Raw genomic sequence first — 23,886 nt, forward strand, 5'->3', positions numbered from 1 at the left:
CTTGGACTTCCCAGCTCTGGCATTAACTCCGCGTTGGAAGAGAACAGCACAGTGAAGCACGTCTCCACCGCAGTCTGCGCCATTCAAACGGCGCCGCTCGCTTGGTGACGACCCCCCATTAGCACCCTGTTCAACAGCCCTTTGAATTTGAAAGCGGACGGCCCAACTATAAGAGTGGGTGTGAAAGTGCAGCGATTAGCATGCGGCTAATCCTGCTCACCTGCAGCTCGCTTCGGGGCTACTGGTAAAATGTTAAAACCATTAAAGATACTTTAGGGCTACTGGTAAAATGTTAAAACCATTAAAGACACTTCAGGGCTACTGGAGTAGCTGAGCCCTGGACGCCTGCTAGCGCAGTGGTTTTAGGGAACCGAAGAATCGCCCTGCTCCAAACACATAATGGCCTATCTCGGGCATGACTGGACTCGATAAAAACACTGCGAGCCGCCGACCCACGTTACGACCATCACGGCCATTTCCGATGCCTCTTCTTAAAACCCAGCTCACGCCAGCAGTTAGAGCTGACACGTTTTAACACAATGTCAAAACGAACGCACGTACACTGTAAACGGTGCAGTGCGTGCAGCAAGCACTTTTATTTTTAACAGGACTCGAATGCATCCAGTGAATGAATACATGAAATGAAATGAATGGATGACCAGTGTGAGACCGTATAGCATAACAGCAAGTAACTTTTTTTCACACCAGTCGCGCTACCTTGCGTCAAACCCACTCGAGACACATAGAGCTAGCAGGCCTTTCACTATGGCCGATCCGATTACACTTAAAGATGTCCCTCTTCCATCAGTCACATTCAGGCCTGGTGACGTAACGCAGCTAAACACACTGACAACTCCGCTGACCTTCCACTCTTACCTTCCCCCCCCCTTTTCGTTTGAGTATGGAATATTGGTTTCTGGGTTACCGGATTTGTACCCACATGCGCATAATCCTAGCGGCCTCACGTCTGCGTTAATGCGCATCGATTTCCTCCAAGTCACCCCCCCTTCGCTATGACGAAGGCGAAAAGCAGCTTAAAAAACGCAGCACTGCCGAGCTCGAGGATGAACAGGACACGAAAAGATCAGTTCATGTTATAACGTGACGTGTGTCAGCCGCTGTGTGATGCCACCGCCCCCCCCCCCCCCCCCCCCCCCCGCCCCTTCCCCCTTGACCCCGCCCTTCCACCTTCGATTTTTTTGGGAGGAGTTTTGAGATCCAAAGTTCAAAGGGACCGCAGGAACGGTGTCGTACCGCTGTTGGCGTGCTCAAGGTCGCTCTTCTGGAAGACGAGGCTGCGGCCCTGGACCGCGCCCGTGTGAAACTGGAGACGGAACACCGCCTCCCGGCTGGGCGCGCGCACGTCTCTATGGTAACACTTAATCTGGGATGGAGACAATGCAGTTTGATAAATAGCACGGAAAACATGCAATGACCTCACTTTGCGCACACACACATGCACGTACACATACACTCGTACACACACACATGCACACACACACACAAACACAAACACACACACACACACAAACACACACTCGCGCACACACACACACAAACACAAACAGACACATCAGCTTGAGTGAGTGTTCAGATCCCAGGGAAGAGCAAACACATTCTGGCTCAGGTGTCTATTTCAAAAGAGGGGTATTGAGCTATAGATGCCTTCTGTCATTTCATATACTTACCATAATGTCTCCTTTCAGCATCTGGGCTGGCTCCAGGGCCATGCAAACTCTGCTTTTATGTCCCGGTCCAACGTGGCTGTGTTTGAGAAACACACACACGCACACGCACACACACAGATACGCATGCACGCACGCACATACGCACATGCACACACAGGCACACAGACACACACACGCAAGCACACACACAGACACACACACACACCACAGAGAAGATATACACAAATCACAAACAACTCTAATAGAAGAATCACATTACTGCAAAATACATAAAATTGTGATATATTAAGATTCCATTTGAGTAATGAATTAAACTGCTTACTAAATTCCTGATGTGTAAACAGCCTGCATGGCTTGGTAGACTTTCAGATACAGCTGACAGACTGTGAACAAAGACAACATTGAAGCATTTCCATGAGACAAGTAGACCATAAGACAGAGAAAAAAAACCCTTGTTTTATGCAATGATAATGTTTTTTTATTTAAAAATTCCATTCATTTATCCATTTATGTCAAAAAACCTAAAATACTTTTAACTTCTTTTCTCTGCCAAGTCTCCAGAGTTTAAATGACCTCCTCACTAACTCACTCACACAATCACTCACTCACTCACACACACACACACTCACTCGCTTGCTCACTCACTCACTCACTCACTCACTCACTCACACACTCACTCACTCACTCACTCACTCACTCACTCACTCACTCACTCACACACTCACTCGCTCTGTCGATGGCACAGTGACCTCCCGATGCAGCAAAGCCTGCCCTCCACCGAAATTCTGCACGTCCCTGAGAAAAGGGGAGTGGCTCTCCACTCCATTATTGCTTTAATACCCCTCTCAGGGGCAGATGTGGTCATCAGCCTCGCCCCCCTGGAGGATGATTAAATGGAATTTTTTCACCCCTCTGTGGAGCTGTGCTTGCGTGGGAGGGGGACGGATCCAGGTAGTCTGATACCGCGCGGGTCTACAGCTTACAGGTGAATCACCTGGACACCTGCGGGTCCTTAGAGACCCTGCTGGGAAGCTGCTGCTGTTTTTATAACCTCGAGTAACGTGAGGCAGGTCTTTTCAACTGCCGGTGGAAAAATCCCATTGTGTCAAAAATGGGAACGTGGCCCAGATCATCGTGTGGATAGACACGTCCACTGAGAACATGGCTCAAAAACGCACCAATTTCAACGTGTCATCTTCTTGGTCAGACATCGGTCTGGCCAATATCTGCCTTAGCGATGCATTTCACATTGCATGTGTAATAGTGACACGCAGGTGAGATGTGATGACCCGACGTGATTCAGGCGAAGAAGGCAAAAAAAAAAATCTGGACAATCACAACTTCGAGAAACATAATAAAAAAATTAAAAAATACTTCCCAACTGAAGAGATTCACAAAATACAACCACATTGAATTACCTAGCTTCCCTTTAAGGGCTAATATGAAAAGGTAAATGTGACCGTGTGGCATGCAAGGGTGTTTGATGAGAATTATTCACCTCCGTTGCTGTCAAAATTCGGCACCGCATGCAGGACGACGTAGTGCAGGAAGAGAGGAGAGGGATTCATCTTCATAGCTCCAGTCAGAAGGCTGTGCAGGATCCACACATACCTGAAACACATCCAAGGTTTTTAAGAACATTTCTGGGGGTACTGCTAATGGAGCAAACAGCCCTGAAAATGGCCGCATTCTGTCACTCACTCATGCGCCAAGCAGCCTCCCGCCAGAGTGATGGCAGTAACAACATTCCACCACTAGAGGGAGAACCTTCCAGCAAAGCACTGGCAGCTCTACCGATACGATACGACTCTATTTACCATAATATAAATACTTACTATAGCACTAGAGTGAAACAGAACAAATCTATACGCATTTGAAAGGAAAAAAACAAACGTTTGGTCACATTTTCTCACAAATGTTGCCGCAAATTTTTTAAAATGACATCAACCAGTAAGATATATGAATAACCTCGCCTATACAAGTAAATAAAGCAGTCAGTAAAAATATTTAGCAACATAAAAAAAATTCATAATGATGAACAATGGCTCATAATATGTTTCTAAGCGTGCCAAAAGTGCGTGGCATGTTCGATAAGGGGGCGACTCATCTTGTGACTAGAGCTGGAGATTGAACAGTAAAATGGTGGCCTGAAGGTGTCCCAAACCACAGGGGGTCAAACGGGTTATTGACCTCACGCCCAAATCGGAGTCGCACGGGGAGGGACGGATTAGCGGGGGCCGGTGCCGTGATGATTTAGGGGTGACCGCTGAACCCCCCCAGGGTCCTGACCACTGACCTGTCCTTCAACACCCCTGATGACTGGCTACAGGAACCAACCAGCCCCTAATCTTTCCCAAAACAGACCGTTCAGGATTCATTTTGTCCAGAGTGTTTGTGTTTCAACAGGCGTGCTTTTCTGAGCACTGTCATCCACACGCACGAGCACTCATAAATATGTCTGCACATAATTTGCATAGACTGCTTTGTTGCTGCTTTCGGTTGTGTTGATCAGATTAACCTACAGGGTCCAAGTTAAACTACGCGGTCTCTCCCTGCACTTGGAACTGTACTTCCCTCTAGGGTTTTCAAAACACTTGTTCCTGGTTATGGTTGTACACTTGCTCTGGATAAGAGCGTCTGCCAAATGCCTGTAATGTAATGTAATATATGACTATATATATTATATAAGAAAGAGCGAGACAGAAAGATACTGATATAAATGAGTTATATGAGTTGGAAACATGTAAAAGTGAAAGTTGTAGTGTGCCCTACGGGTGACATTCAGCCCGATGTCGGAAACACTGATAAGAGAGAGCGAGCGAGCGAGCGGGAAAGCGTGCTCCCCTTACCGCTTCTGTGATGGCGTCATTATGCCGGAAACCTTGTCGTCGTAGAACTTCCTCATGGCGAAACGGTCAAGGGCCTGATCCGCACTGTGGGGGGGGGGGTTATGGTTAAAAATCACTGACAGGTACACACTGTAGATGCGATGCATAAGAGGGCACATGTACTGTACCCGGCAGAAGAAAAGTTTTCATTTTTTTTCTGATATAATACACGTGCCTTGAAAATATTACTTGTTTTATTTTAACTGATGTCCCTGGTAGTATAGGTTTCAGCACAGCAGAACATATGGTTCTCACGAGGACATCTGTGCCCTACAGGGGACAACAATGAATTGCGGGCTCTGAAGAGGATAAGGGCCAGGGAGTCAGAAAGCCTCTAAGTCCACCTGAGCTGGGTTTATATCACAGCAATGTTAGAGACTATGTGAGCATGCATACACACACACAAGCTCACAAACAAACACAAACACACACACATAGGAAAGGAGGAATGTCTGAAATGTAAGCAGAGGGAGGGGGGGGGTAGCAACAGGATAAACAAACAAAACTTAAGGCAAACACTGGGTGCTGAGAGTACCCACAATGCAACAGAAATAAACTGACGCAAAGAAAATAAAACCTTGCTTTCTTGCAACAGCTTTTTCTTCTTGACTCACTGTGATCTTTCCCATAATCCCTCATACACACATAACACAGGGCAGCCAATCACCGCATCTGCTGCCAGTGACAACCTCATCAGCCATTTGGTCACATGTCACATGTAGACATCCTGGCACTTTGCCACACGTGCGCATAAAATAGGTGCAAAAATAAAATATAAATGCCCAAAAAAAAGAAAGTCACCCAGTTTTTCGGGTCTCGGATTGAGGGTCGGGGGGGGGGGGGGGGGAGTTCTGCCGTAATTAGCATCGTGGGCGTTGATTAATAGCTGGTATACTGCTACACCAGGCTGTGGCAGGAATGCTGCTTGAAGACCTTTAACACGCAGACAGTCACAGCATGTGTTTTCCCTGTATGAGATTCCCATGGCAACACAATCCGGTCCAAGCAATGCCAGCTAAGTTCAAAGTCCCCCTCAATCACCTCTCCCGAGCTTAACTTCACAGAGACTGCCAGCCTCTTTCCATTTCACATTTCTCAACATCTAATAACTCTGTGTGCCATTCACTTCCTGTCCTGCTGACCAGGGGTCTGACATCAAGGGCATATTTAATTATTTTACAAGGTAATTAACAAATTCACTGATATTATATTATATTATATTATATTATATTATATTATATTATATTATATTATATTATGAGCTAACAATGTTCTCTGAGATTAAGATATTTCAGGAGTTATGTTTCACTTTCAATTACTCTTCTCACGCAACTCAGTGAGCAAAAGCTGTACTCGAGACACCTAGACGGGTGAACTGAGCGACGTTTTGACATAAACAGGCTTAAGCCCAATATAACTCAGGTTTTATCCAGACATACTGTGGACTCGCTGCATCCTAGTCGGCTGGAAATCTTCCGCTTTTCAACCAAACGGAGCCGGGTTTTCACCAGAATGCCTAGAGTCCGTTCCACCGACTTCACCACAAAAATGTTCACTAGGAAGCTGTACTGGACGACCAGAAGTCATTTTATTTGAAATATATTATTTGAAATTTATTTGAAATACATTAATATACTTTGCTCTTTTCTCTCTGCTCCTCTGCTTTACTAACGTAATACCTCCAGATAATCAATAACTGGGAATAGGACAGTACCTGATATCACTCGTAACAGAAAACCGATTCAACGGCTATCAATCGCCGATGTAGATCTGCTGACACAGACGCACTGTATACAACAACAATCTGACTTATTTCGCTATAACGTTTGTAGCTTCTGCTAATTTCTCGTTGTTATCCCTAGACTGGATTTTATAACAGAAAATCTTTTTTTTTAAATTCCCATTTAAACAGTAAACAAAAACCAAGCAGGAAACAAAAAAAAACCCAAAAGAAACCGCAGAGGTACATTGTTGAAGGAGTGTTTGGCTGAGGATTACCTGGCTGAAATGTTGGTGAAGTGCACGTAGGAGGAGATGATCACTCCGATCCGGCCTTTTCCACCCTGAAAGAATAAGGGATGAGAAGCGAGGCTAAATTAAAACGATGTAACGTGCATTAGACAGGCGCTCCTGCGCAGAGCAACTACACACGCAGCTCTCATTTTAACAGTGCGTCCATGTCACAGAGCTGGATGTATACCGAAGCATTTCGGGGGACTGAGCTAACGACCTGTGAGGGTACAAGAACAGGTCCTTAACCGTTACTCTACACTTGGGGTGTTCAACCAGATTCCATCCAGAGACACCCCACCCAAGACTCAGAAAAAAGGTTTCATAAAAGACTGTAGAATGAGGATTTGTGAGTATCATTTCAGACCCTGCACCACCCCCTCCTAAAAACCCAGGTACTGCACGACCACCCCAGTGAGACACAGTATCATAATAAATGACAGAAAAAGTTTTTTTCTTTCAAGAATGGGAGAAGGTGATTGGATGGTGCCAGCATAACACATTTCTCCATAACTGAAAATGTTCAGGAACTGAACTGTGCGCAGAGTTAATGTGCAGCAGATTTTATAGAGAACTGTCCTTCTCCTAACAGAGAGCATTTTTTGTGCTCTCAAAGGGCAGGTCAATCGGTGCTGGTTAAACAGTGTTTGTTTATTCTTAAGTGTCAATATAATAACATTGCCGTTTGCTTGAGCCAAAGTAACTATGTTGCCTTTTTGTTTACCTTTCTGTGTTCCTTGCCTATCAACCATGGGGCTGTAAATGATATATAGTACATATTGGCCTGCATATCAGCACTGATAAACTAATGGAATGTGTTTACTGACATAAATTTTGTTTTCGTCAATAACTGATGTTGCCTGGTTACGACTCTAGCCTTCCTGCCAGGCTGGGGTGGACCGGGCTGGGGTGGGGTTATGCTGGAGTTAGTTTTTGCGAGCCCAGATGGATGAAGCCTTAGGCCTAGCACCAGAGCCCTACAGGTTACAATCACATTATTTACAGCCCACTGGTCAAAAGGCATCGTTTTGAAAACCAGTGAAAGGGCTGACTATGAAAGGTGGCCAGTGTAGCGTGATGGTGAGACACGTGAGCTCCCAGCTTCAGGGTTAAAGGTTTCCAGGTTGGGCACTGTCATTGAGCTCTTTAGCCAGGCACTTAAACTGAATTACTCAAGGAAATATTCAGTTGTATAAATTATGTGATGAATAACATAAAATAAAAATCCTGCTAAATTCCTGAAATGTAGAGACAGGAACACCAAGTTCAAACCCTGATTTCAGCCACAATCCAAATCAAATACGTTTCCACACATATCAGCACGCGTGACAACGCATAAAAGTAATCACAAGTCAAACACTGTTTCACACTTCCAGAGAACAAATTAAATGTTTGCACAGGTACTGGTAACTGCAGAGCTGTGAATACGTCTGTGAATTATTAAAGAAATAAAGCCTGGAATCAATCAGTTTTTCATTGGATAGAAAACAATCAGCGAACAATTTCCAAAAAACAAAATGTTGAGTAAGGAACGGCCTCCCAAATAAGTCACATGTTAATGACACTGCTGTATTGTAGGTCTGAACCCAGGTCAATGGGGAATTAAGCAGCGATGAAACGTGCTTTGCCCTTAGGTTCACCTGACAAATCTGAGCATGTGTTATTCAGTGTTTGTTCATTTCTTGCATCAATGCACTGGCTATCTCTGGACTTCCGAAGCAGTGTAGCAATAAGCGGTGAAGGTCATTCTGAGACTGCGCTGAACGAATGCCATGCAAATTCAATGCAATCTTCTAGTGGCTTGTGTTAAGTTTGTTAAAGCGTCTTTCACAACGTTGAGCCCAAAGTGCTTTGACAGAATGCCTGACAGAGCACTGTGATTGGACAGAATTGCTGACAAAGCACTGTGATTGGACAGAATGGCTGTCAGAGCATTGCAATTGGACAGAATGCCTGACGGAGCACCGTGATTGGACAGAATGCCTGACAGAGCACTGTGATAGGCCAGAATTCCTGACAGAGCACTGTGATTGGACAGAAGGCAGGCCCCAGGCTGTAAGGCACACGGTAGAGTGGAGAAGCTGCATTGTGATGTCAGGGGGGCGGGTGTTCCGGTGAGGGGCGAGGGTTTGGCAAACCCACCCTGCAGTGGATGACCACCACGTGCTGGGCGTTGGCGTTGAGCCAGTTCTCCATGGCCTTGCAGATGGTGCAGATCTTATCCAGCGGAGGGGCGTGAAGGTCAGGCCAGCCCATGTCCAGGGTCTGCAATGACACAGCAGCGCCCAATTCACACAAGCTAACAGAGCGGGGATAACACACAACCATCCGTCAGCTAAACGCACGCGCATGCGCACACATGCACACACAAACACACACACACACACACAAACACACGCGCACACACCTATACACATACACACACACACACACACAAACACACGCGCACACACCTATACACATACACACACACACACACACACACACAAACACACGCGCACACACCTATACACATACACACACACATGCACACACACCTATACACATACACACACACACACACACACACAAACACACGCGCACACCCCTATACACATACACACACACACACACACAAACACATGCGCACACACCTATACACATACACACACACACACACACAAACACACGCACACACACCTATACACATACACACACACACACACACACACAAACACACGCACACACACCTATACACATACACACACACACACACACACACAAACACACGCACACACACCTATACACATACACACACACACACACACACACACAAACACACGCACATACATCTATACACATACACACACACACACACACAAACACACGCACACACACCTATACACATACACACACACACACACACACACACAAACACACGCGCACACACCTATACACATACACATACACACACACACACACACACACACAGACATGTGCCTGTATACCCGCACACACAGACAACAAGCACACAATCACATGCAAACACACGCGCACACAAACAGGCAAACACACATGCACACACACACACAGACGTGTGCCTGTAAACCCACACACACAGACAACAAGCACACAATCACATGCGCGCACACACAGACACATGCTCACATGCTTTTCCAGCCTTTAACTTAACACCAGATACTGTACGTTCTCAGGTTAGCTGAACATGCTACCTCAGTAGCAGTGGGCTGTGCTAACAGCATAGTGGTACTTAGCACTTCCTGCTACAGTATTGCCGACCCTGTGAGCGTTACTTATCCTTTTCTGTAGCAACCCTGCTTTTACTGACCTATTTGAGTGCACTTGTGCACTTTATTCCATAAGTTGCTCCGGATAAAAACCTATTCTAAATCCATGTTATACAATGTAATGTAATGCAGCAGGGCAACAGAGGGTTTACACTGTAAATGTATCATGTTATAAAATCCTCACGTTTTACATTAGTCGATCCGTTCCCCGACTTTTCCATTTAGTGCCATCCATGAAAAGTTCATGCATAAGTTAATGGAAACACTGAATTCTAAGGATCGTGATATCAAAGGCAGATTACCGTATTACAAGATATTATCGCAAGTTTCGTTTACCTTCATGTCTCCTGAACATTGTGTCCTTTCATTTATCTTTGAAGACCACATAACCACATTCAAGTAGAACACTTTTTTTTTGTCAGGTGTTTGCTACAGAAGGTCTACATTCCCCGCACGCACTGTACAGTGCCACACGTACTGTACTCTGTACACATTCCACCTAATGTTACGAAACATGCCTGAGAGTTTACAGAAAAGGGCAAATACCTTGGGATTCATCTTGGTGAGATCGTATCTCCTCTCTGACAGGTTAATGACCTGCGAGGTGGAAAGAGAAGGCAGTAACGATTAGGCCCCTCGTTTAAGAATTCCGCTCTTCGAGCTGCGAGACGTTCTGGGTCATGTGACATCTCTCCAGGCAGCGGGCCCGGCGTAAGGAACAGGACACAGAGCAGGTCGGTAGAGAACACCTGTCAACGACCTCACGGATTGCCACAAAGGTGTTCAAAGGTGAGTTTAGGAGATTAGTCAGTTCTCACGCACACTTTCACAACCTGCCTCAACACACGGTCACCGGGGCTATTCGTTCATTTCAGATTCCTGAACCGTACTGTCTGTATAGTCAGATGAAAATTTCACCAATATTTCCAAAGCAGGGGTGTCTGTGTGTCTTTAAAGGCAAAGGTATCCGGAGGCAAAGCGGAGCAGTAATTTATAAATTCAAGACCATAATCTTTGTCACAATGAAAACAGTTCAGCAAAAGTAGCAAAAAGAAATCAGCAACAACAAAAAGGTTTGTTTGTTAGCACTGGGGGAAAAAAAAAGAAACACACATCTTTTAAAAAAAGTTCTAAACGTTTGACGAACCCGTATAAGGGTGTAAGGACACGCCCCTCAGGTGACCCTGCGCGGGCAGGCGTCCGCTCACCAGGTAGTTGTCGGCATGCTTGGACCGGAGCATGCGCGTGACGTCCTGCAGGTTGTGCAGGTAGGTCCCCTCCGAGCAGCCCCGGGGGAAGGACACGGCGATGACGCGCTCCGTGACGTAGGTCAGGTCAAGTTCGTATCCCTCCTCCATCGCGGCATGTGTGGATCGGCTGCTCTGTGCGCTGCGGCGGGAGGGAAGGGGAGGCGTGTGTGGATCGGCTCCTCTGTGCGCTGCGGCGGGAGGGAAGGGGAGGCGTGTGTGGATCGGCTGCTCTGTGCGCTGCGGCGGGAGGGAAGGGGAGGCGCGTGTGTGGCGCTACCGCTTGGTATTCAGGAATTCGGAATGGCTAGCCTTACTTCAAGAATAATAATAATAAGCCTCATCATCCATCATCCTCATCCATTTTTATTATTATTAGTAGTAGTACCAGTAGTAGTAGTAGTAGTAGTAGTAGTAGTAGTAGCAGTAGTAAATATTTATTATTAATGATAGGCCTAATATAAATATTATTTTTAAAATATCATTGAATGTCAGGAAGGTGAGATGTATGTAAAGGAAGCATGAAAATGGCAGGAAGTGAAAGGCAGAAATATAAAACGTAACCTTAAGATGATGATACCAGTTTCCCAAAAGTACCCCTCTGTCAGGTGCCAGCATAAGCACAGTCCACAAAGGACACCCCCCCCCCCCCCCGCCGCCACCCAAAAAAAAACCTCCCAATAACCCCAACAACTCCCCCTCTCTTCCACCCCCGACCCCACAATCTCCTGTCAGCCTGACTTCCTGTCAGCATCCACCCCCCCCACCGTGACTCTTATCGGCACATCTTGGTTTTTCCAGCTAATTCGGGCGGGCGCTTTGGCACGCCTGCCCCGTGTGGGAAGTGTTTACCTACCCAACCGCTGGCCGGGCCGCGGGCTCGTCATCACACAGTGTCCTTGAGCCCAGGGGCGTATGGGGGGGGTTGAGGGGGGGGGATAGTGGGGTTAAGCACATCACATGCTGATCTGTCACCATGCCCTGAAGGTTGTTGGCCTGAAGGCAGGGCTGGGAGTGGTTTATGACACCTCCCTTCCCCCCCCATAACCCCCCCCCCCCCCCCCCTCAAACATGGAAACAGTTTGTGTTCATATTCTCCCGCCTGAACACCCGCCAGCCACACGCAACGGTATGTGCTGGAGACGACAAAGGGCCACCCAAAGGAGTGCCCCCCCCCCCCCCCCTTCCTCCAAATTAAACATCTACAAAAGTTTTTAAATTATTTTTGCATTAATAAGGAAAAAACGTGTGGTTAAGATGAAAATTTTCAAATCAACAGAATCAAACATCAGGTCTATGTTAGTATTGTAGTAGTGCACACTAGTCTGGCCTACACGTCACATTTACTTTCTTCTCGTCGAGCAGAGGAATAGATTGCCCTCCCTACTAGCTCAAATTATTATGATAAATTAAATGTTAAAATGTTGGAAGGAATATTAAATTCCCAGACGTAAACAACCCACAGGTAGGTTATTCTCTCTGTCTTTTTACTGTTGTTTCACCTTTTTATTGTTATACGAAGAGGTAAACATCGTAAGAACGTCCCGCATATCCTTACATTTCAGCGCGTGAGAGGACGACGCTCCAAACCAACGTGCGAAATGGAGCGATCTTGCCTGTCATCCGATAAAATACATCAATCCGTAGACTTCATTGCGCAACCAACCAGCGTTTATTTTACTACGACTTTCTTTCATTAACTTTCCGTAATCCCGCAGTGCCCGAATGAGACCATTAATTAAATTGGACGCAGCCTGCAGGATCTGGTCAAATACCTTTAAGCTGACTTTGAACTACAGGAGCGGGTAATAAGACAGCGATGTGGACAGAAGTGGATAATGACCTTACTTCACATCAGATGAATAGACTCAGTGTGAGCGGGTCGCCGCCGGTGCTAGTGGTTGGGTTCACGGAGAGAGTCACGCGGGGTCCTCAGAGAATCAGGGAAGCGAGCACCCCGCCGGAGAGCTTACGATAATAAATATCCCTGACGCCGAATGGGAAGGAGGCGAGAAGTGCTGTCCACATTCGGTCACTTTCTAAGTAGTTTGGGGGGTGGAAAAAAACGACGGTATTGTTTTACTAAGGGCAGGGTTGTTTGAGTTCAAAATTAGCCGAAGCGTGCGATAATAATCAGACAAACGCAAGCATAGCCGATTTACTCATATTGCACTCACGTGAAAATACGTGTGACCGTGAGTGCACAAAGGATTCGAAGTATTTACTGAGATAAAACAGGTAGTTCACCATATACACGTGCATTTAATCTGATGAAATTAAATATACATATAAAAATCTGTAAGGACCAGGCTGTTTGTGAAATCATAAATGTTCTGGAAGTCCCACACCAATACATGTAAAATAATAATAATAATTTAAAAAAAAGGTTAACGATTAACGTGAAACACAAAAGTTTCCAAACATCATTATTTATTTTTGTACCTCATAACACTATACTAGTGTATGTCTGGAATGATGGCGTTTGCATGTTGAATGACCATTCATCTGTTGCCATGGAAACTGCGGCCCCATGCAAATGGACATTGGTTACTTCTTATGTCGTTTGGATTAAAGTGAGCATAAAAAGTAACCAGTGTCCATACATGAAAACCACTTAATTAACTGGAAATAATTGTCATTAATTGTGAAACAACTGCATTAATTGTGAAACAATTGCAGTTTACAATAGCAGTCTGTCCATTAGCACTGACCTGATAATATTATGAACAACTGCTATTTGTTTTGTTCACTGCAGTTGTTTCAAAATGAATGACACAGATTCCAGTTGAATTAGATTCTAATGTGCTTTTCATTTATTCATAGGGATCACTAGTGAACTCTAACACTAAAAAAAAAAACCTAAAATCTAAAAAAAAAGATTCTCAGCAAATGCATGATCCTGGAAAGCATTTTGTGAACTATGAGAATCAGCAATAACATCGGCATGACAACAGAACAGCATGGTTTAGCTCAATGAACCTCACTCAAGGCACAGGATGACATTGACACATCCTTGTCTCTTTTGCAATTTGTAGAGATATATAGATTTTCATGTTTTTAATGATCATTTGCATGTTAGTTTCTCACAGGCATAGATTAATTTGTGCTTCAAACTATGAATATGCTGCAGAGTTTTTTTTTTTTTTTAAATGATTGATTAGAAATTCAGGAAAGTGGGGTGTTTCAAGCCTATTGAATGCATGATACTGAACTGTTGCAAGTTTCATTTTGCTTTTGACACAATTTGAGCAGCACTAGTGCTGGACTCCTGTGATCACCACCTATCTAATGGAATTCGGAGTTTAAACGAGCAAAGCTGGTGCCCAAACCCCCAGGGATTAAACAGCACAGCTGAATTTAAATAAATTTAAAAAACATTTAAACAAAACAAAAAAAACATTCACTTTAGCAAATATAAACTGCATCCTCAAAGTCCTTGATCAGCCTTGCTCTGGCATGCAATCGTGTTATCGCATTCTTTAGTGTTGTTTTTGTTTCGTTTATTTTGAGTAGCATGGTCTTGTGGTGGGGGGGGGGGGGGTTGGTTAGGTGTAGGTATTTCTTCCTGCAGGGCAAGAACAAACAGTGGTTGATGAGGTGTTAGAGGCCCACACACGGCCGCCCCCCCCCCCCCCCCCCCCCCCTCGCCCCCCACCCCCCCCGTCCCGTAACTGGAGGCTCACCCGTAAGCTCGCCTGACATGCCGCGACAGGCCGGCGGGAAGATGCGGCAGATTAGAGCGCCTCAGCCGCCCTGCTCGCAGAACGCATCGCCCCCGCCCACCCCCCCTCCCCCCTCCCCTCCCCGGGAGTGTGTTTTTGCGTAAACGCCTGCCCCCGCCACCCCAGCTGCCACCGCCATCGGCACAGAGCCGAAAAAAAATATGCATCGGAATGGTTCATAATGGCTGCATCTCTCCCGGAATGACACCCGTCGAAGCCCGCCTTGTAGGAGAGGCCTTCTCGACCGCCCGCCCGCCCCCCCCCCGCCCCCCCGCCCCCCACCCCACCAAACCCCCGGCCGACGCCTTTTGGCCGCTGTCTGGGATAGGAAGGAGGGGCCTACCCAAACACTCCAGTGTCCGCTACAAAAGTCTCACAGCTATAAATATGCGTTGAGGAGTGTTAACGCACCTTGGGTTGTGAGGTCGGTGCAGCATAACTGTTAGGGAAGTGGCTTTGGAACCCTGATGTTGTTGGTTCAATGCCCAGGTGAAGCACCGGTGCAATTAACCTTGAGCATGGTACTTAGCGTGAATTGCTTCAGTACATATCCCACTGCACACATGGAATTAAGAGGAACGTCTGCTGAGTAAGTCATTCTGGATGAGAGCGTCTGCCACATGCTGCAGATCTGACTGTAATGCAAACGGCTGAGCTTGTCTGTGTACGAGATGTCACCACAAGCATTGAGCAACATACACTTCTTACCCACATTTTTATGCAGCCTATCACAGCAAACACACACACAGACACACACACAGACACACAAACACAAACACACACGCACATGCACAAACACACACACACACAAACACGGACACAGACACACACACACACGCACACAAACACGGACACAGACACACACAAACACACACACAGACAAGCACAAACACACACACAGACACACACAAACACACACACACACACACAAATGCGTGCACACACACGCACACACCTCACAGACACGTTAAATAATGCAACATTCCCATCAGTGGCAGCCATCGGAGAGGCAGTGAAGCAGGGGGGCACGGGTACGTTATCAGGCTAAGGAACATTTAATGTGTTTTGACAGCTGCAGGTGAGACTTCACTGTGGTATTTTAAGCTGAATTGCTGGTACAAGCCAACCTTTGGTTGTGATTCTTTGGTGCTTTCAAAGATTCAGGAAACACAAAGCTTTCTTCCCGTTAAATGCAGACCTTCAATTCTGCCTTAAGTCAGTTACCACTCGTTAGAGATTCAAGACATTGTTTTAGGAATGTCATAATTAAAACCATGACTTCCACCTTCCATCTATATTTTACTCTCAGAAGGTAAGATAAAATTTATTTCCCAGGTTAAGACTGTCTTAAGTCTTACCAGAGAGGAAAAGAGGGGAGTAAGAAACTGAAGAAACGGCTCATAGGAGGAGAGGTCATATACCTTCACAAAAACACTTAAGACCAGATATTGCAACAGCCGTCTGCACGTGCAACCACGGTGACAAGATAGCAAAAAAAAAAAGGAAAAAAAAAAAACTGCGGTTAGAATCAAAACAAGAGACTAGAGTGTATCAAAGCCGGACGCTGAAAACAGATGAGAAACTCAGTTTGCGCTACTAACCGCACATCCAGGTTCGGGGAAGCTCGGCCGCACGGTGCGCGCGCGAGCGCGAGCGCAAGCCAAACACGGCTTCAGAAATTAAAAGGCGAGATAATGGCAGTTGGCCGTTTGATCCTTTTAAAAGCAGTTAAGAGGCAAAACCGCCGTCGAGGAAACGCGAGGCGATGCAGACGAGACACACCTGCGGGGGCCGCTTTGAACTTCAGTATTACTCACATTAATACCGCCCCGCTCGCGCGCGCACACTCACTTCAGGCAGGATCTCCTGCGGGGTTTCTGAGCTCACCAAGAGAAGGTAACAGAAGCGGCTCATTCTCCCTCTTTTTGCCCGGCAACGTCGCCATGACATTTACTGGGCTCCGGACTCCTTTAGAAATGTCTTCGCATAAAGGACCAGACGAGAAAGGCAAACTCTCTTCTTTTTCAATGAGATGGGCCGTTTTCCCCCTACCCCTCTGTCACTTGAACTGGATTGCGAATTGTTACAAGTTCCGAGTGTTTAGGTCATAGGATTATACCAGGACCACATGTGCTTTTCAAATAAAAATAAAAATGGCATACAAATATTTCAGAAATCACAGATACAGACATGGGTGACATGAGATATTTACGGATAAAATGCAGGAAAAGTTATATATCTTCTATCCAAATTGTAACGTGAAATTGCCAGAAAAATGCACTTCAACTACCTGTTCGATTTTTTATTAAATTAGTATGGCATATTTAAGAAGTATATACTTCAAGACCATTATACAATATAATGTGTCATTGTCAGCTGAATAAATGCATCAGAAATTAAGTGATTTATTAATTTGATTCTGGTATTGTTCTTTTTGCAAAAAAAAAAAAAAATTCTTAGAAACTCCCCTCTTAACCCAGATTATACCTTTCTGCGAAAGCGTCCAACAATGTTATGTGACTATAAAGGGAACCACTTTCCTTGTGGCTTTATAGGCGGGGGGGGGGGTTCGGGGGGGGAGGGGGGGGGGGGGGGGGGCTGGGGGTGTGATTCAGCAGCGGGCCGCTCTTTTGGATTTAGGGAGATGATCACCGAGCCCGTTTGAAATCCCAGCCAGGGCTCAGTCTGCGGTTTGCCCACACACCTCCACAAGCTGCCTGCGATTCAGGTCATGCCCCAGACAGCGCACACGTGCGTGCTCCCCCCCCCCCGCCCCCCCCCCCAAAAAACCCCACCCAGGGCGATGCGCATGCACGCACGGCTGCGAGCGAGGGAGACTGTCTGTGGGTGCGTGACCCCGTCCCGCCCCAAAACGCGGGGGCGAGATCACAGGACGATTCATTCCTCCCTTTTGAGCTCCCGGGCCTCACCTGGGATTTCTATCACCGAAGGGCGCTTTTATTATCCTGTCTGAATCTGGTCCGTCCAGTTTATCGGCACGCTACTGTCTCTGGCACGGAATCCGCTTTGCGCCACCGGTCGCAATCGCTTCACACTCGTTCGCCTCAGACACCAGAGACGAGCGACGCGATAGGTGCGCTTATCAGGGAAGAATATTCCCACAACCTCCAGTACCCTGTTGCCCTGTGGGAAATGTAGTTTTTTGTTTTGTTTGTGGGGGGGTCTTTAATCAGGCCCCGAAAAAAAAAAATCCAGCAGGTAACGCAGTAACAGGCGTGTGCTCAGAAAACAAAGGAACACGGGAGGGCTGGTGTCCATGGGGCAGGGTTGAGCCAAAACTCCCCAGTCATGTGACGCACGAGCAAACAACAGATAAGAAAAAGCACGTGAATGTGACCTTAAAACCTGGACTCGACTTGCTTAAAATAATTCTATCAATTCTCCCCTGGGAGTTCCCGAGCTCCCTCTGCATCTTCAGGAAAGAGAAGAGGAAGAGGTACAGTCCAGCCCCTGGGAAGCCACCGCCGTGTGGATATTATGCAATGATTGGCCAGCGAAAGCCGAGGCCTGAGCCTTGATGTCACAGTCTATCGTTTGTTTCCTGTTTGGCTTCGCTGATTTGCGTTGCTTTTTTTGCACCCATTCACGGCTGCAACTCAAACAAACAAACCCGCCATTTCGGAAGACAGGAGCTCCGGGCCATGCGTGTATTCTTAGCCTTGTTTACCTTATGCTTTTGGACATTTTTTAAGACTATTTGTCTCGACGTTCTGCACAAAACAGTACAATTAGGCTCACAATCGCTCATCCGATCCCCCCTCCCCCCGTGTCCCCCCCGTCCCCCGCACAAAATAAAAAGGGGTGCTCAGCCTCAGCCAAAAAAAGGGCTCCCAAACTAACAATTCCCATATTATCTGCCCCTTTCCCAAAGTTATAAAGGAATGCGTTCCAAAATGGATTAGGTTTTTTTTTTTTTTTTTTAAAGCCCTTTCTTTTCCTGCAAACTGCCATTTTAATGGGTTGCACATGCTGGCAGTGACACACACAGTTCTGCCCTCGGTGTCTAAGTGTGTATCTGAAGCTGATCACTCTGCCACAAGTCCCTCCTCTGGATTACTCCTCTGAAGAGAAGGTTTTCTGCGAGGTTTATTCTAAAATTCTGAGCCAGTGTTCTAGAACTCCATTGCTTTCAATTACCAGTGAGTGATTGTTACATCAGCATTAGAACATTCAGTTAAGAACATTCCGATCACATACTTGTCACACCTTAAAGGCTTAACGGATCTGTCCCCTGAGAGGAGTCCCGCACAGAACCTCACGTCCGCACGGCGATCAGGTACTCCGGATCAATCGCTTTCCGAGACCAAACACTTTAGCAACTCTGAGTCCTCTTATCAGGCCCAGAAAGAGAGAGAGAGAGAGAGAGAGATAGAAAGCAAGAGATAGAGAGGAGAGAAGAGCCCCAGGTGAGGAGATAAACACAGGCTATTACAGGTAGAAGGGCCTGGGAAATGAGCTTAAATGGAACTTCTTACATGTCATTAACAATGGCTGTCTAAACACAGCCTCCAGGCTACCACATACCAAATGCCAGCTGTGTCAGGGACCAAGAGTGCCAAAGACAGCTCCGTCACCCCCCTCCTCCACTGCCACTGCCACCCCACACCCCCCCGTCCCACAACTCCCTCTACCTCTACCCCCGACCCCCCAATCGCTGAATTTTGTTTAAAAAAAGAAGCCATAACTGTATAACTTGAGTTTGTTGTCATAAATGCAGCTACAGCTTCATTTTTTATAACATTCAGAGACCAATGCTGCCAAAACTGCCCCCTCCCCACTTTTGCCAGTCCCACTCCCTCTACCCCGGCCCTCCCCACCCTCCCCCCATCTCTCTGCATTTTGATCAAATGAAGCAGTAACTGCATATCTGCACACAAGCTCAGACCATGGCACTGTGCAAAGTACAGGCAGCTATGCTTAAAGGCCTACCTACAACCCCCCCCCCCCCCCCATCAAACCCCCCCTCCCCACCCCCAGCAGCCCTGCGCCCAGCCTCCTTCGCCTCCTTCAAAAAAAGCTCAACAGAGCCAAAGTAAATAAAGCGAGCAAAGCACTTTTTTTTCCACGTGGGGCTTACATATTTCCACTTCACCTATTCAGAGCCTGTAATAAGAAGTGATTAAACGCAGGGAGGCTGGAGGGTAGAGAGAGGGAGAGAGGGAGAGAGGGAGCGAGGGAGAGAGAGGAAGAGAGAGAAAGAGAGAGAGAGAGGGGGAGGACAGAGCACTTGCAACCTTGTAATTGTGCTGCAGAGTGAAAACATGAAATGCTTCAGTCAGTTTAACACAGAGGTACCGTTGCGCGGAGCAGAAAAGGTCACTACTCTTTACCTTTACCCGCAGGATTTGGGGTGATGCGCGGTGGTGCCGGGTCGCGGTGGCGGACTGAGGTGGGGTGAGGGGTTGGTGCGCAACTGTAGTAGTCCTTCAGGCAGAGTAACACTGGCAACAAAAAATAAATATGTCCAGAAAAAAAAAAAGAAAAAAAAAAATCCAAAAAGTTATGTGGAGGAAAAGCAGCAACACAGAAGGTTGACGGGGAGAGGGGGTGTGGGGACAAGGGGGGAAAAAAAGTTGTAGATCCTCTCAGTGCAGGCTAAGCTGGAAGAGATCTGAGATGAGAGAGAAGTAGAGAGAGAGAGTACTGAGCACTCTCTGTGTGTACTTTGCCCTGACTGATCCCGCTGAGGGGCAGGCAGCCCTATGAAAAGTCTGCTGTGTGCAAACGGAACCTCCCAAGCCTTCAGACGACTCCCTCCCTCTCTCTCTCTCTCTGAGCGGGAGCTAGCGCACCACGTCCTCCTGCTCCACCTCCTCCTCCTGCTCCTCCTGACGCCGCTGCCGCTGCTAGCGTTTGCTGGTGTCGCTGCTGCCGGTGCCGCTGCTGCCGCCGGTGTGCGGCCGGGGGATTCTGGAGCAGACAATCCTCCCTCTGTGTAGCTTCCTTAACTAGGCTGGTCCCTCCCTCTCCCGAGTCCCATTAGCGCCAGAGCGTGCGTGCGTGTGTGTGCGTGCGTGTGTGTGTGTGTGTGTGTGTGTGTGTGTTGGGGGGAGGTGGGGAGGGTGTGGATCAGGAGGGCTGAAATAACAGGAAGACAGAGCAGGCACATGCACGCTGCCGGGTTTAGGCAGAGATTTTATAAAGTGTATCATTTACCCAGGTTCCTAAATCGCTGCCCTGTTTCGGTCCCAGGCGCACAATCAGCTCAGAATGACGTTCGCCAGAGAAAAAGGAAAAGAATACTCTTTGTTTTCCCCGCATAGCTTTCTGTTTCTGTTGAGTGGCACTATAAAAAGAGTAGCTTTTTTACACATTAACATGTTGGTGTGTGTGCGTGATCAAAGCCGGCACTGAAACAATAAAATTCAGAGTATAAAAAGTGTATTTTGTTTATTTTATTTTTTTAAAACTGGTGAGTCTACTGAGTTTATTTGCATTTTAAACATACCACATACAAGTGTGTTTGATTTAAAAGTCGATTTTAAAGATAGCAACAGAGACTCAGTGGCCCCTTAAAAAAAACAATGGAAAACTACAAAGGAGACCAGCGCGGGACATGGAAATGTCTACGGCATTTCACAATATATGTAGTATTTACTTTTGGCGTGAGAGCCGCGGTATAAACAAATCTCCTCACCGGTCCTTTTTGGCTGGGTTATACAGTGAGTAAGCCAGGCTGTCATAAACATTATCTCACTATTTTTCCTCCTCCTGGTCAGCTAAAACCGTGTTTACTCCAGTTTAGACACGAAGTTGATTCGTCAAGTCACCAGAAGTGGCAAGAATGAACACTTGGCCTCTAGAAGTGATTTGTAGCCAACCTCCCGTTGAAAAAAAAAATACAGCCTGGATACACAGGCACTAAAAACTTAGCGTGGAACACTCAGAGAGTCTGCCGTTTTGTTGAAGTCAATCAAAAACTGACAGATACAGCGGGATGACGCTGCTTCTTTCTTGATTGTGCTCTTTGCGAAATTATAGGCTATAATATGGGCCGAAACTACTCAGGAAAATGCCCACTGTTAAATCAGCTCTTACGGTCCTGGCTCTGCTCCACGGTAGGCCCACGTGTGCTCAACAGTTTAATTAACACTGGACATTTTCCTGCATTCCAGTCTAGGTCTAAGCAAACGGAGGACTTTAGTCCCTCTGATTTAAATGAATACCGCTGGTATCTATTTTAAATCTGCCGTTTGGTGTCATGAAAGTGAAAGTGTGCTCTTCGTTTTCCCAAATTCACATCTGAAATAACGAAACGTGTTAGACAGGCAAACAATATAATATACATATATAGAGAACAATACTAACAAGAGCTGTGGCATTAGAATGTGAACAAATATAGCAAATAGTTAATGTATTTTTTAAAAATAGAAGAACGTTATCTGTAATCGTATTCATGAAAAAGACAAGCATTTCAACTTGTCATTCATCCACATCAGTCGGTTTCAGTTACAAGCAAGGTACGATAATATATCGAAAGTGACATTGTGGTCACAAGATTTATCACCAGAGCTGCTCAATATTTGTCCGAGGAAAAGATTACTATCGTTAAACATTGTCTAGGAAAGTCAGTAGCCAACTCCAGAGCAATTCCTTAAATCCAGCTGCAATAGGCTAATCGTGACATCACGGTCCAAAAGGAATTGTTATATTGCCTGTACATTACTCGGATTAAATTATCCTAGGGCGCAGACGGCCTCATAAATTAACTCTAAGTCACTGACGATCAAACATTGCCCAGTGATTAGCTAATTATCACCAAATGCATTTGTATTAACCTATCGGATTTGTTTTATTCAGCAGGTCTTTGTTACAGTTAAATGGGTGCTAAACATGCAGGAATCTTGAGTTTTCACATAAATGGACCAGGTAGGTTGACCAAAATATAGCTCATGTCTTACCCGGATATAACCTGGCGCTGCACTAGTCGCTTCGAAAACTTTTTCAATCAAGGGTAGGTCTACACAGGATAATGTTCAGTGTTAATTAAACTACAACAGTTTATACGACTCCAATTGGGACCACATGCACACTACAGTTAATTTGACACAGATAATTTTACTGTGTTGCTGGGATTTCACCTTAACGCCCACAGCCTTTTCGCCACGAAACAACGTTTACTGGGAATGAGCGCATTTTCAGCCAATTTTACTACGCACAGGATGTCTTCCAGATAAATCGGATCACGCCGTCCAAGCACACTTTTAAAAATTTAAACGTGATCTGTCTCGGCTATCTGCACAAAGAAAATTCCAAGACAAAGACGATTCTACAGTTTATTTTAGGCTCATGTTGCAGGTAAGTCGGAATGTAAGCGCCGAAGTCACACAATCAAATCACGTGATACTGTATATCGTTTTAGACCTAATTTCCTCCCATACGTATTTTACCAAAATATTCCGTGGCATTTTAGCGAATTTACCGATCTAGCTGAATTCGATGTTGTGACATCAATTTAATTTAATTTGATTGTAATTTTAAAAACATGTTTCACCACACCCAAAACTTGAGAATGTCTGATGTTATTTTGCATAGTTTAGTGATTTGCATTTTGTAGCAAGTCTCAGTCCGTAATTCGTTCAGCGCGCCAGCGCATCACTTTACTTTCAGACCCTATAAACGTTGATACTACTGCTAGTGCCACCCAGTGGTGAAGAAGAGTGAAGACTGTTCACGAAGGATCTCCAAAGTATTACGAAGAGAAGCTCCCATGCATGTTTAGATGCGGAAAATTGTAAATACAGAAGTAATAGTGAACATTACATTACTTGGATAGCAAAGAAATGCTCATTAGACAATGCAAAATAATACGCTAACTATACGCGGTCTCCCAGTGTCACAGCGGCTGGGGGGTGGAGTTAAAATAAATGTTGAAATAAAAGTTAATATAAGAGTATATTTTAATATCAATATAATATACTTAATATACAGATCTGCACAGTAAAATGTCCGGTGTTAATTCAACTCCAGCAGAGTTTATACGAGTGCAGTATGGATTAAATACACTCTATCAGTATAAAATG

General features: G+C 45.9%; 1 protein-coding gene across 3 annotated transcripts in view; it reads right to left on the bottom strand.

Moving 5' to 3' along the window:
* The window catches only part of LOC118224667 (tensin-3-like), a 45,951-nt gene extending 25,258 nt beyond the window's left edge, over positions 1 to 20,693 (bottom strand). Inside the window, exons 1-10 of one of the 3 annotated variants that reach the window (XM_035412276.1) lie at positions 20,194 to 20,693; positions 11,082 to 11,262; positions 10,420 to 10,470; positions 8,729 to 8,851; positions 6,575 to 6,639; positions 4,538 to 4,621; positions 3,187 to 3,299; positions 2,011 to 2,071; positions 1,689 to 1,764; positions 1,255 to 1,384 (exon numbers count right to left, since the gene is read on the bottom strand). In XM_035412276.1, the coding sequence (XP_035268167.1) occupies positions 1,255 to 1,384; positions 1,689 to 1,764; positions 2,011 to 2,071; positions 3,187 to 3,299; positions 4,538 to 4,621; positions 6,575 to 6,639; positions 8,729 to 8,851; positions 10,420 to 10,470; positions 11,082 to 11,231 (853 nt within the window). In that variant the 5' untranslated portion in view covers positions 11,232 to 11,262; positions 20,194 to 20,693. Of the gene's footprint in view, positions 1 to 1,254; positions 1,385 to 1,688; positions 1,765 to 2,010; positions 2,072 to 3,186; positions 3,300 to 4,537; positions 4,622 to 6,574; positions 6,640 to 8,728; positions 8,852 to 10,419; positions 10,471 to 11,081; positions 11,361 to 20,193 lie in introns of all 3 variants that reach the window. The other 2 variants (XM_035412274.1, XM_035412275.1) reach the window with 2 other exon arrangements.
* Between the last annotated feature and the right edge of the window lie 3,193 nt (positions 20,694 to 23,886).

This window comes from Anguilla anguilla, chromosome 4 (genome assembly GCF_013347855.1).
Source record: "Anguilla anguilla isolate fAngAng1 chromosome 4, fAngAng1.pri, whole genome shotgun sequence".
NCBI lineage: Eukaryota > Metazoa > Chordata > Actinopteri > Anguilliformes > Anguillidae > Anguilla > Anguilla anguilla.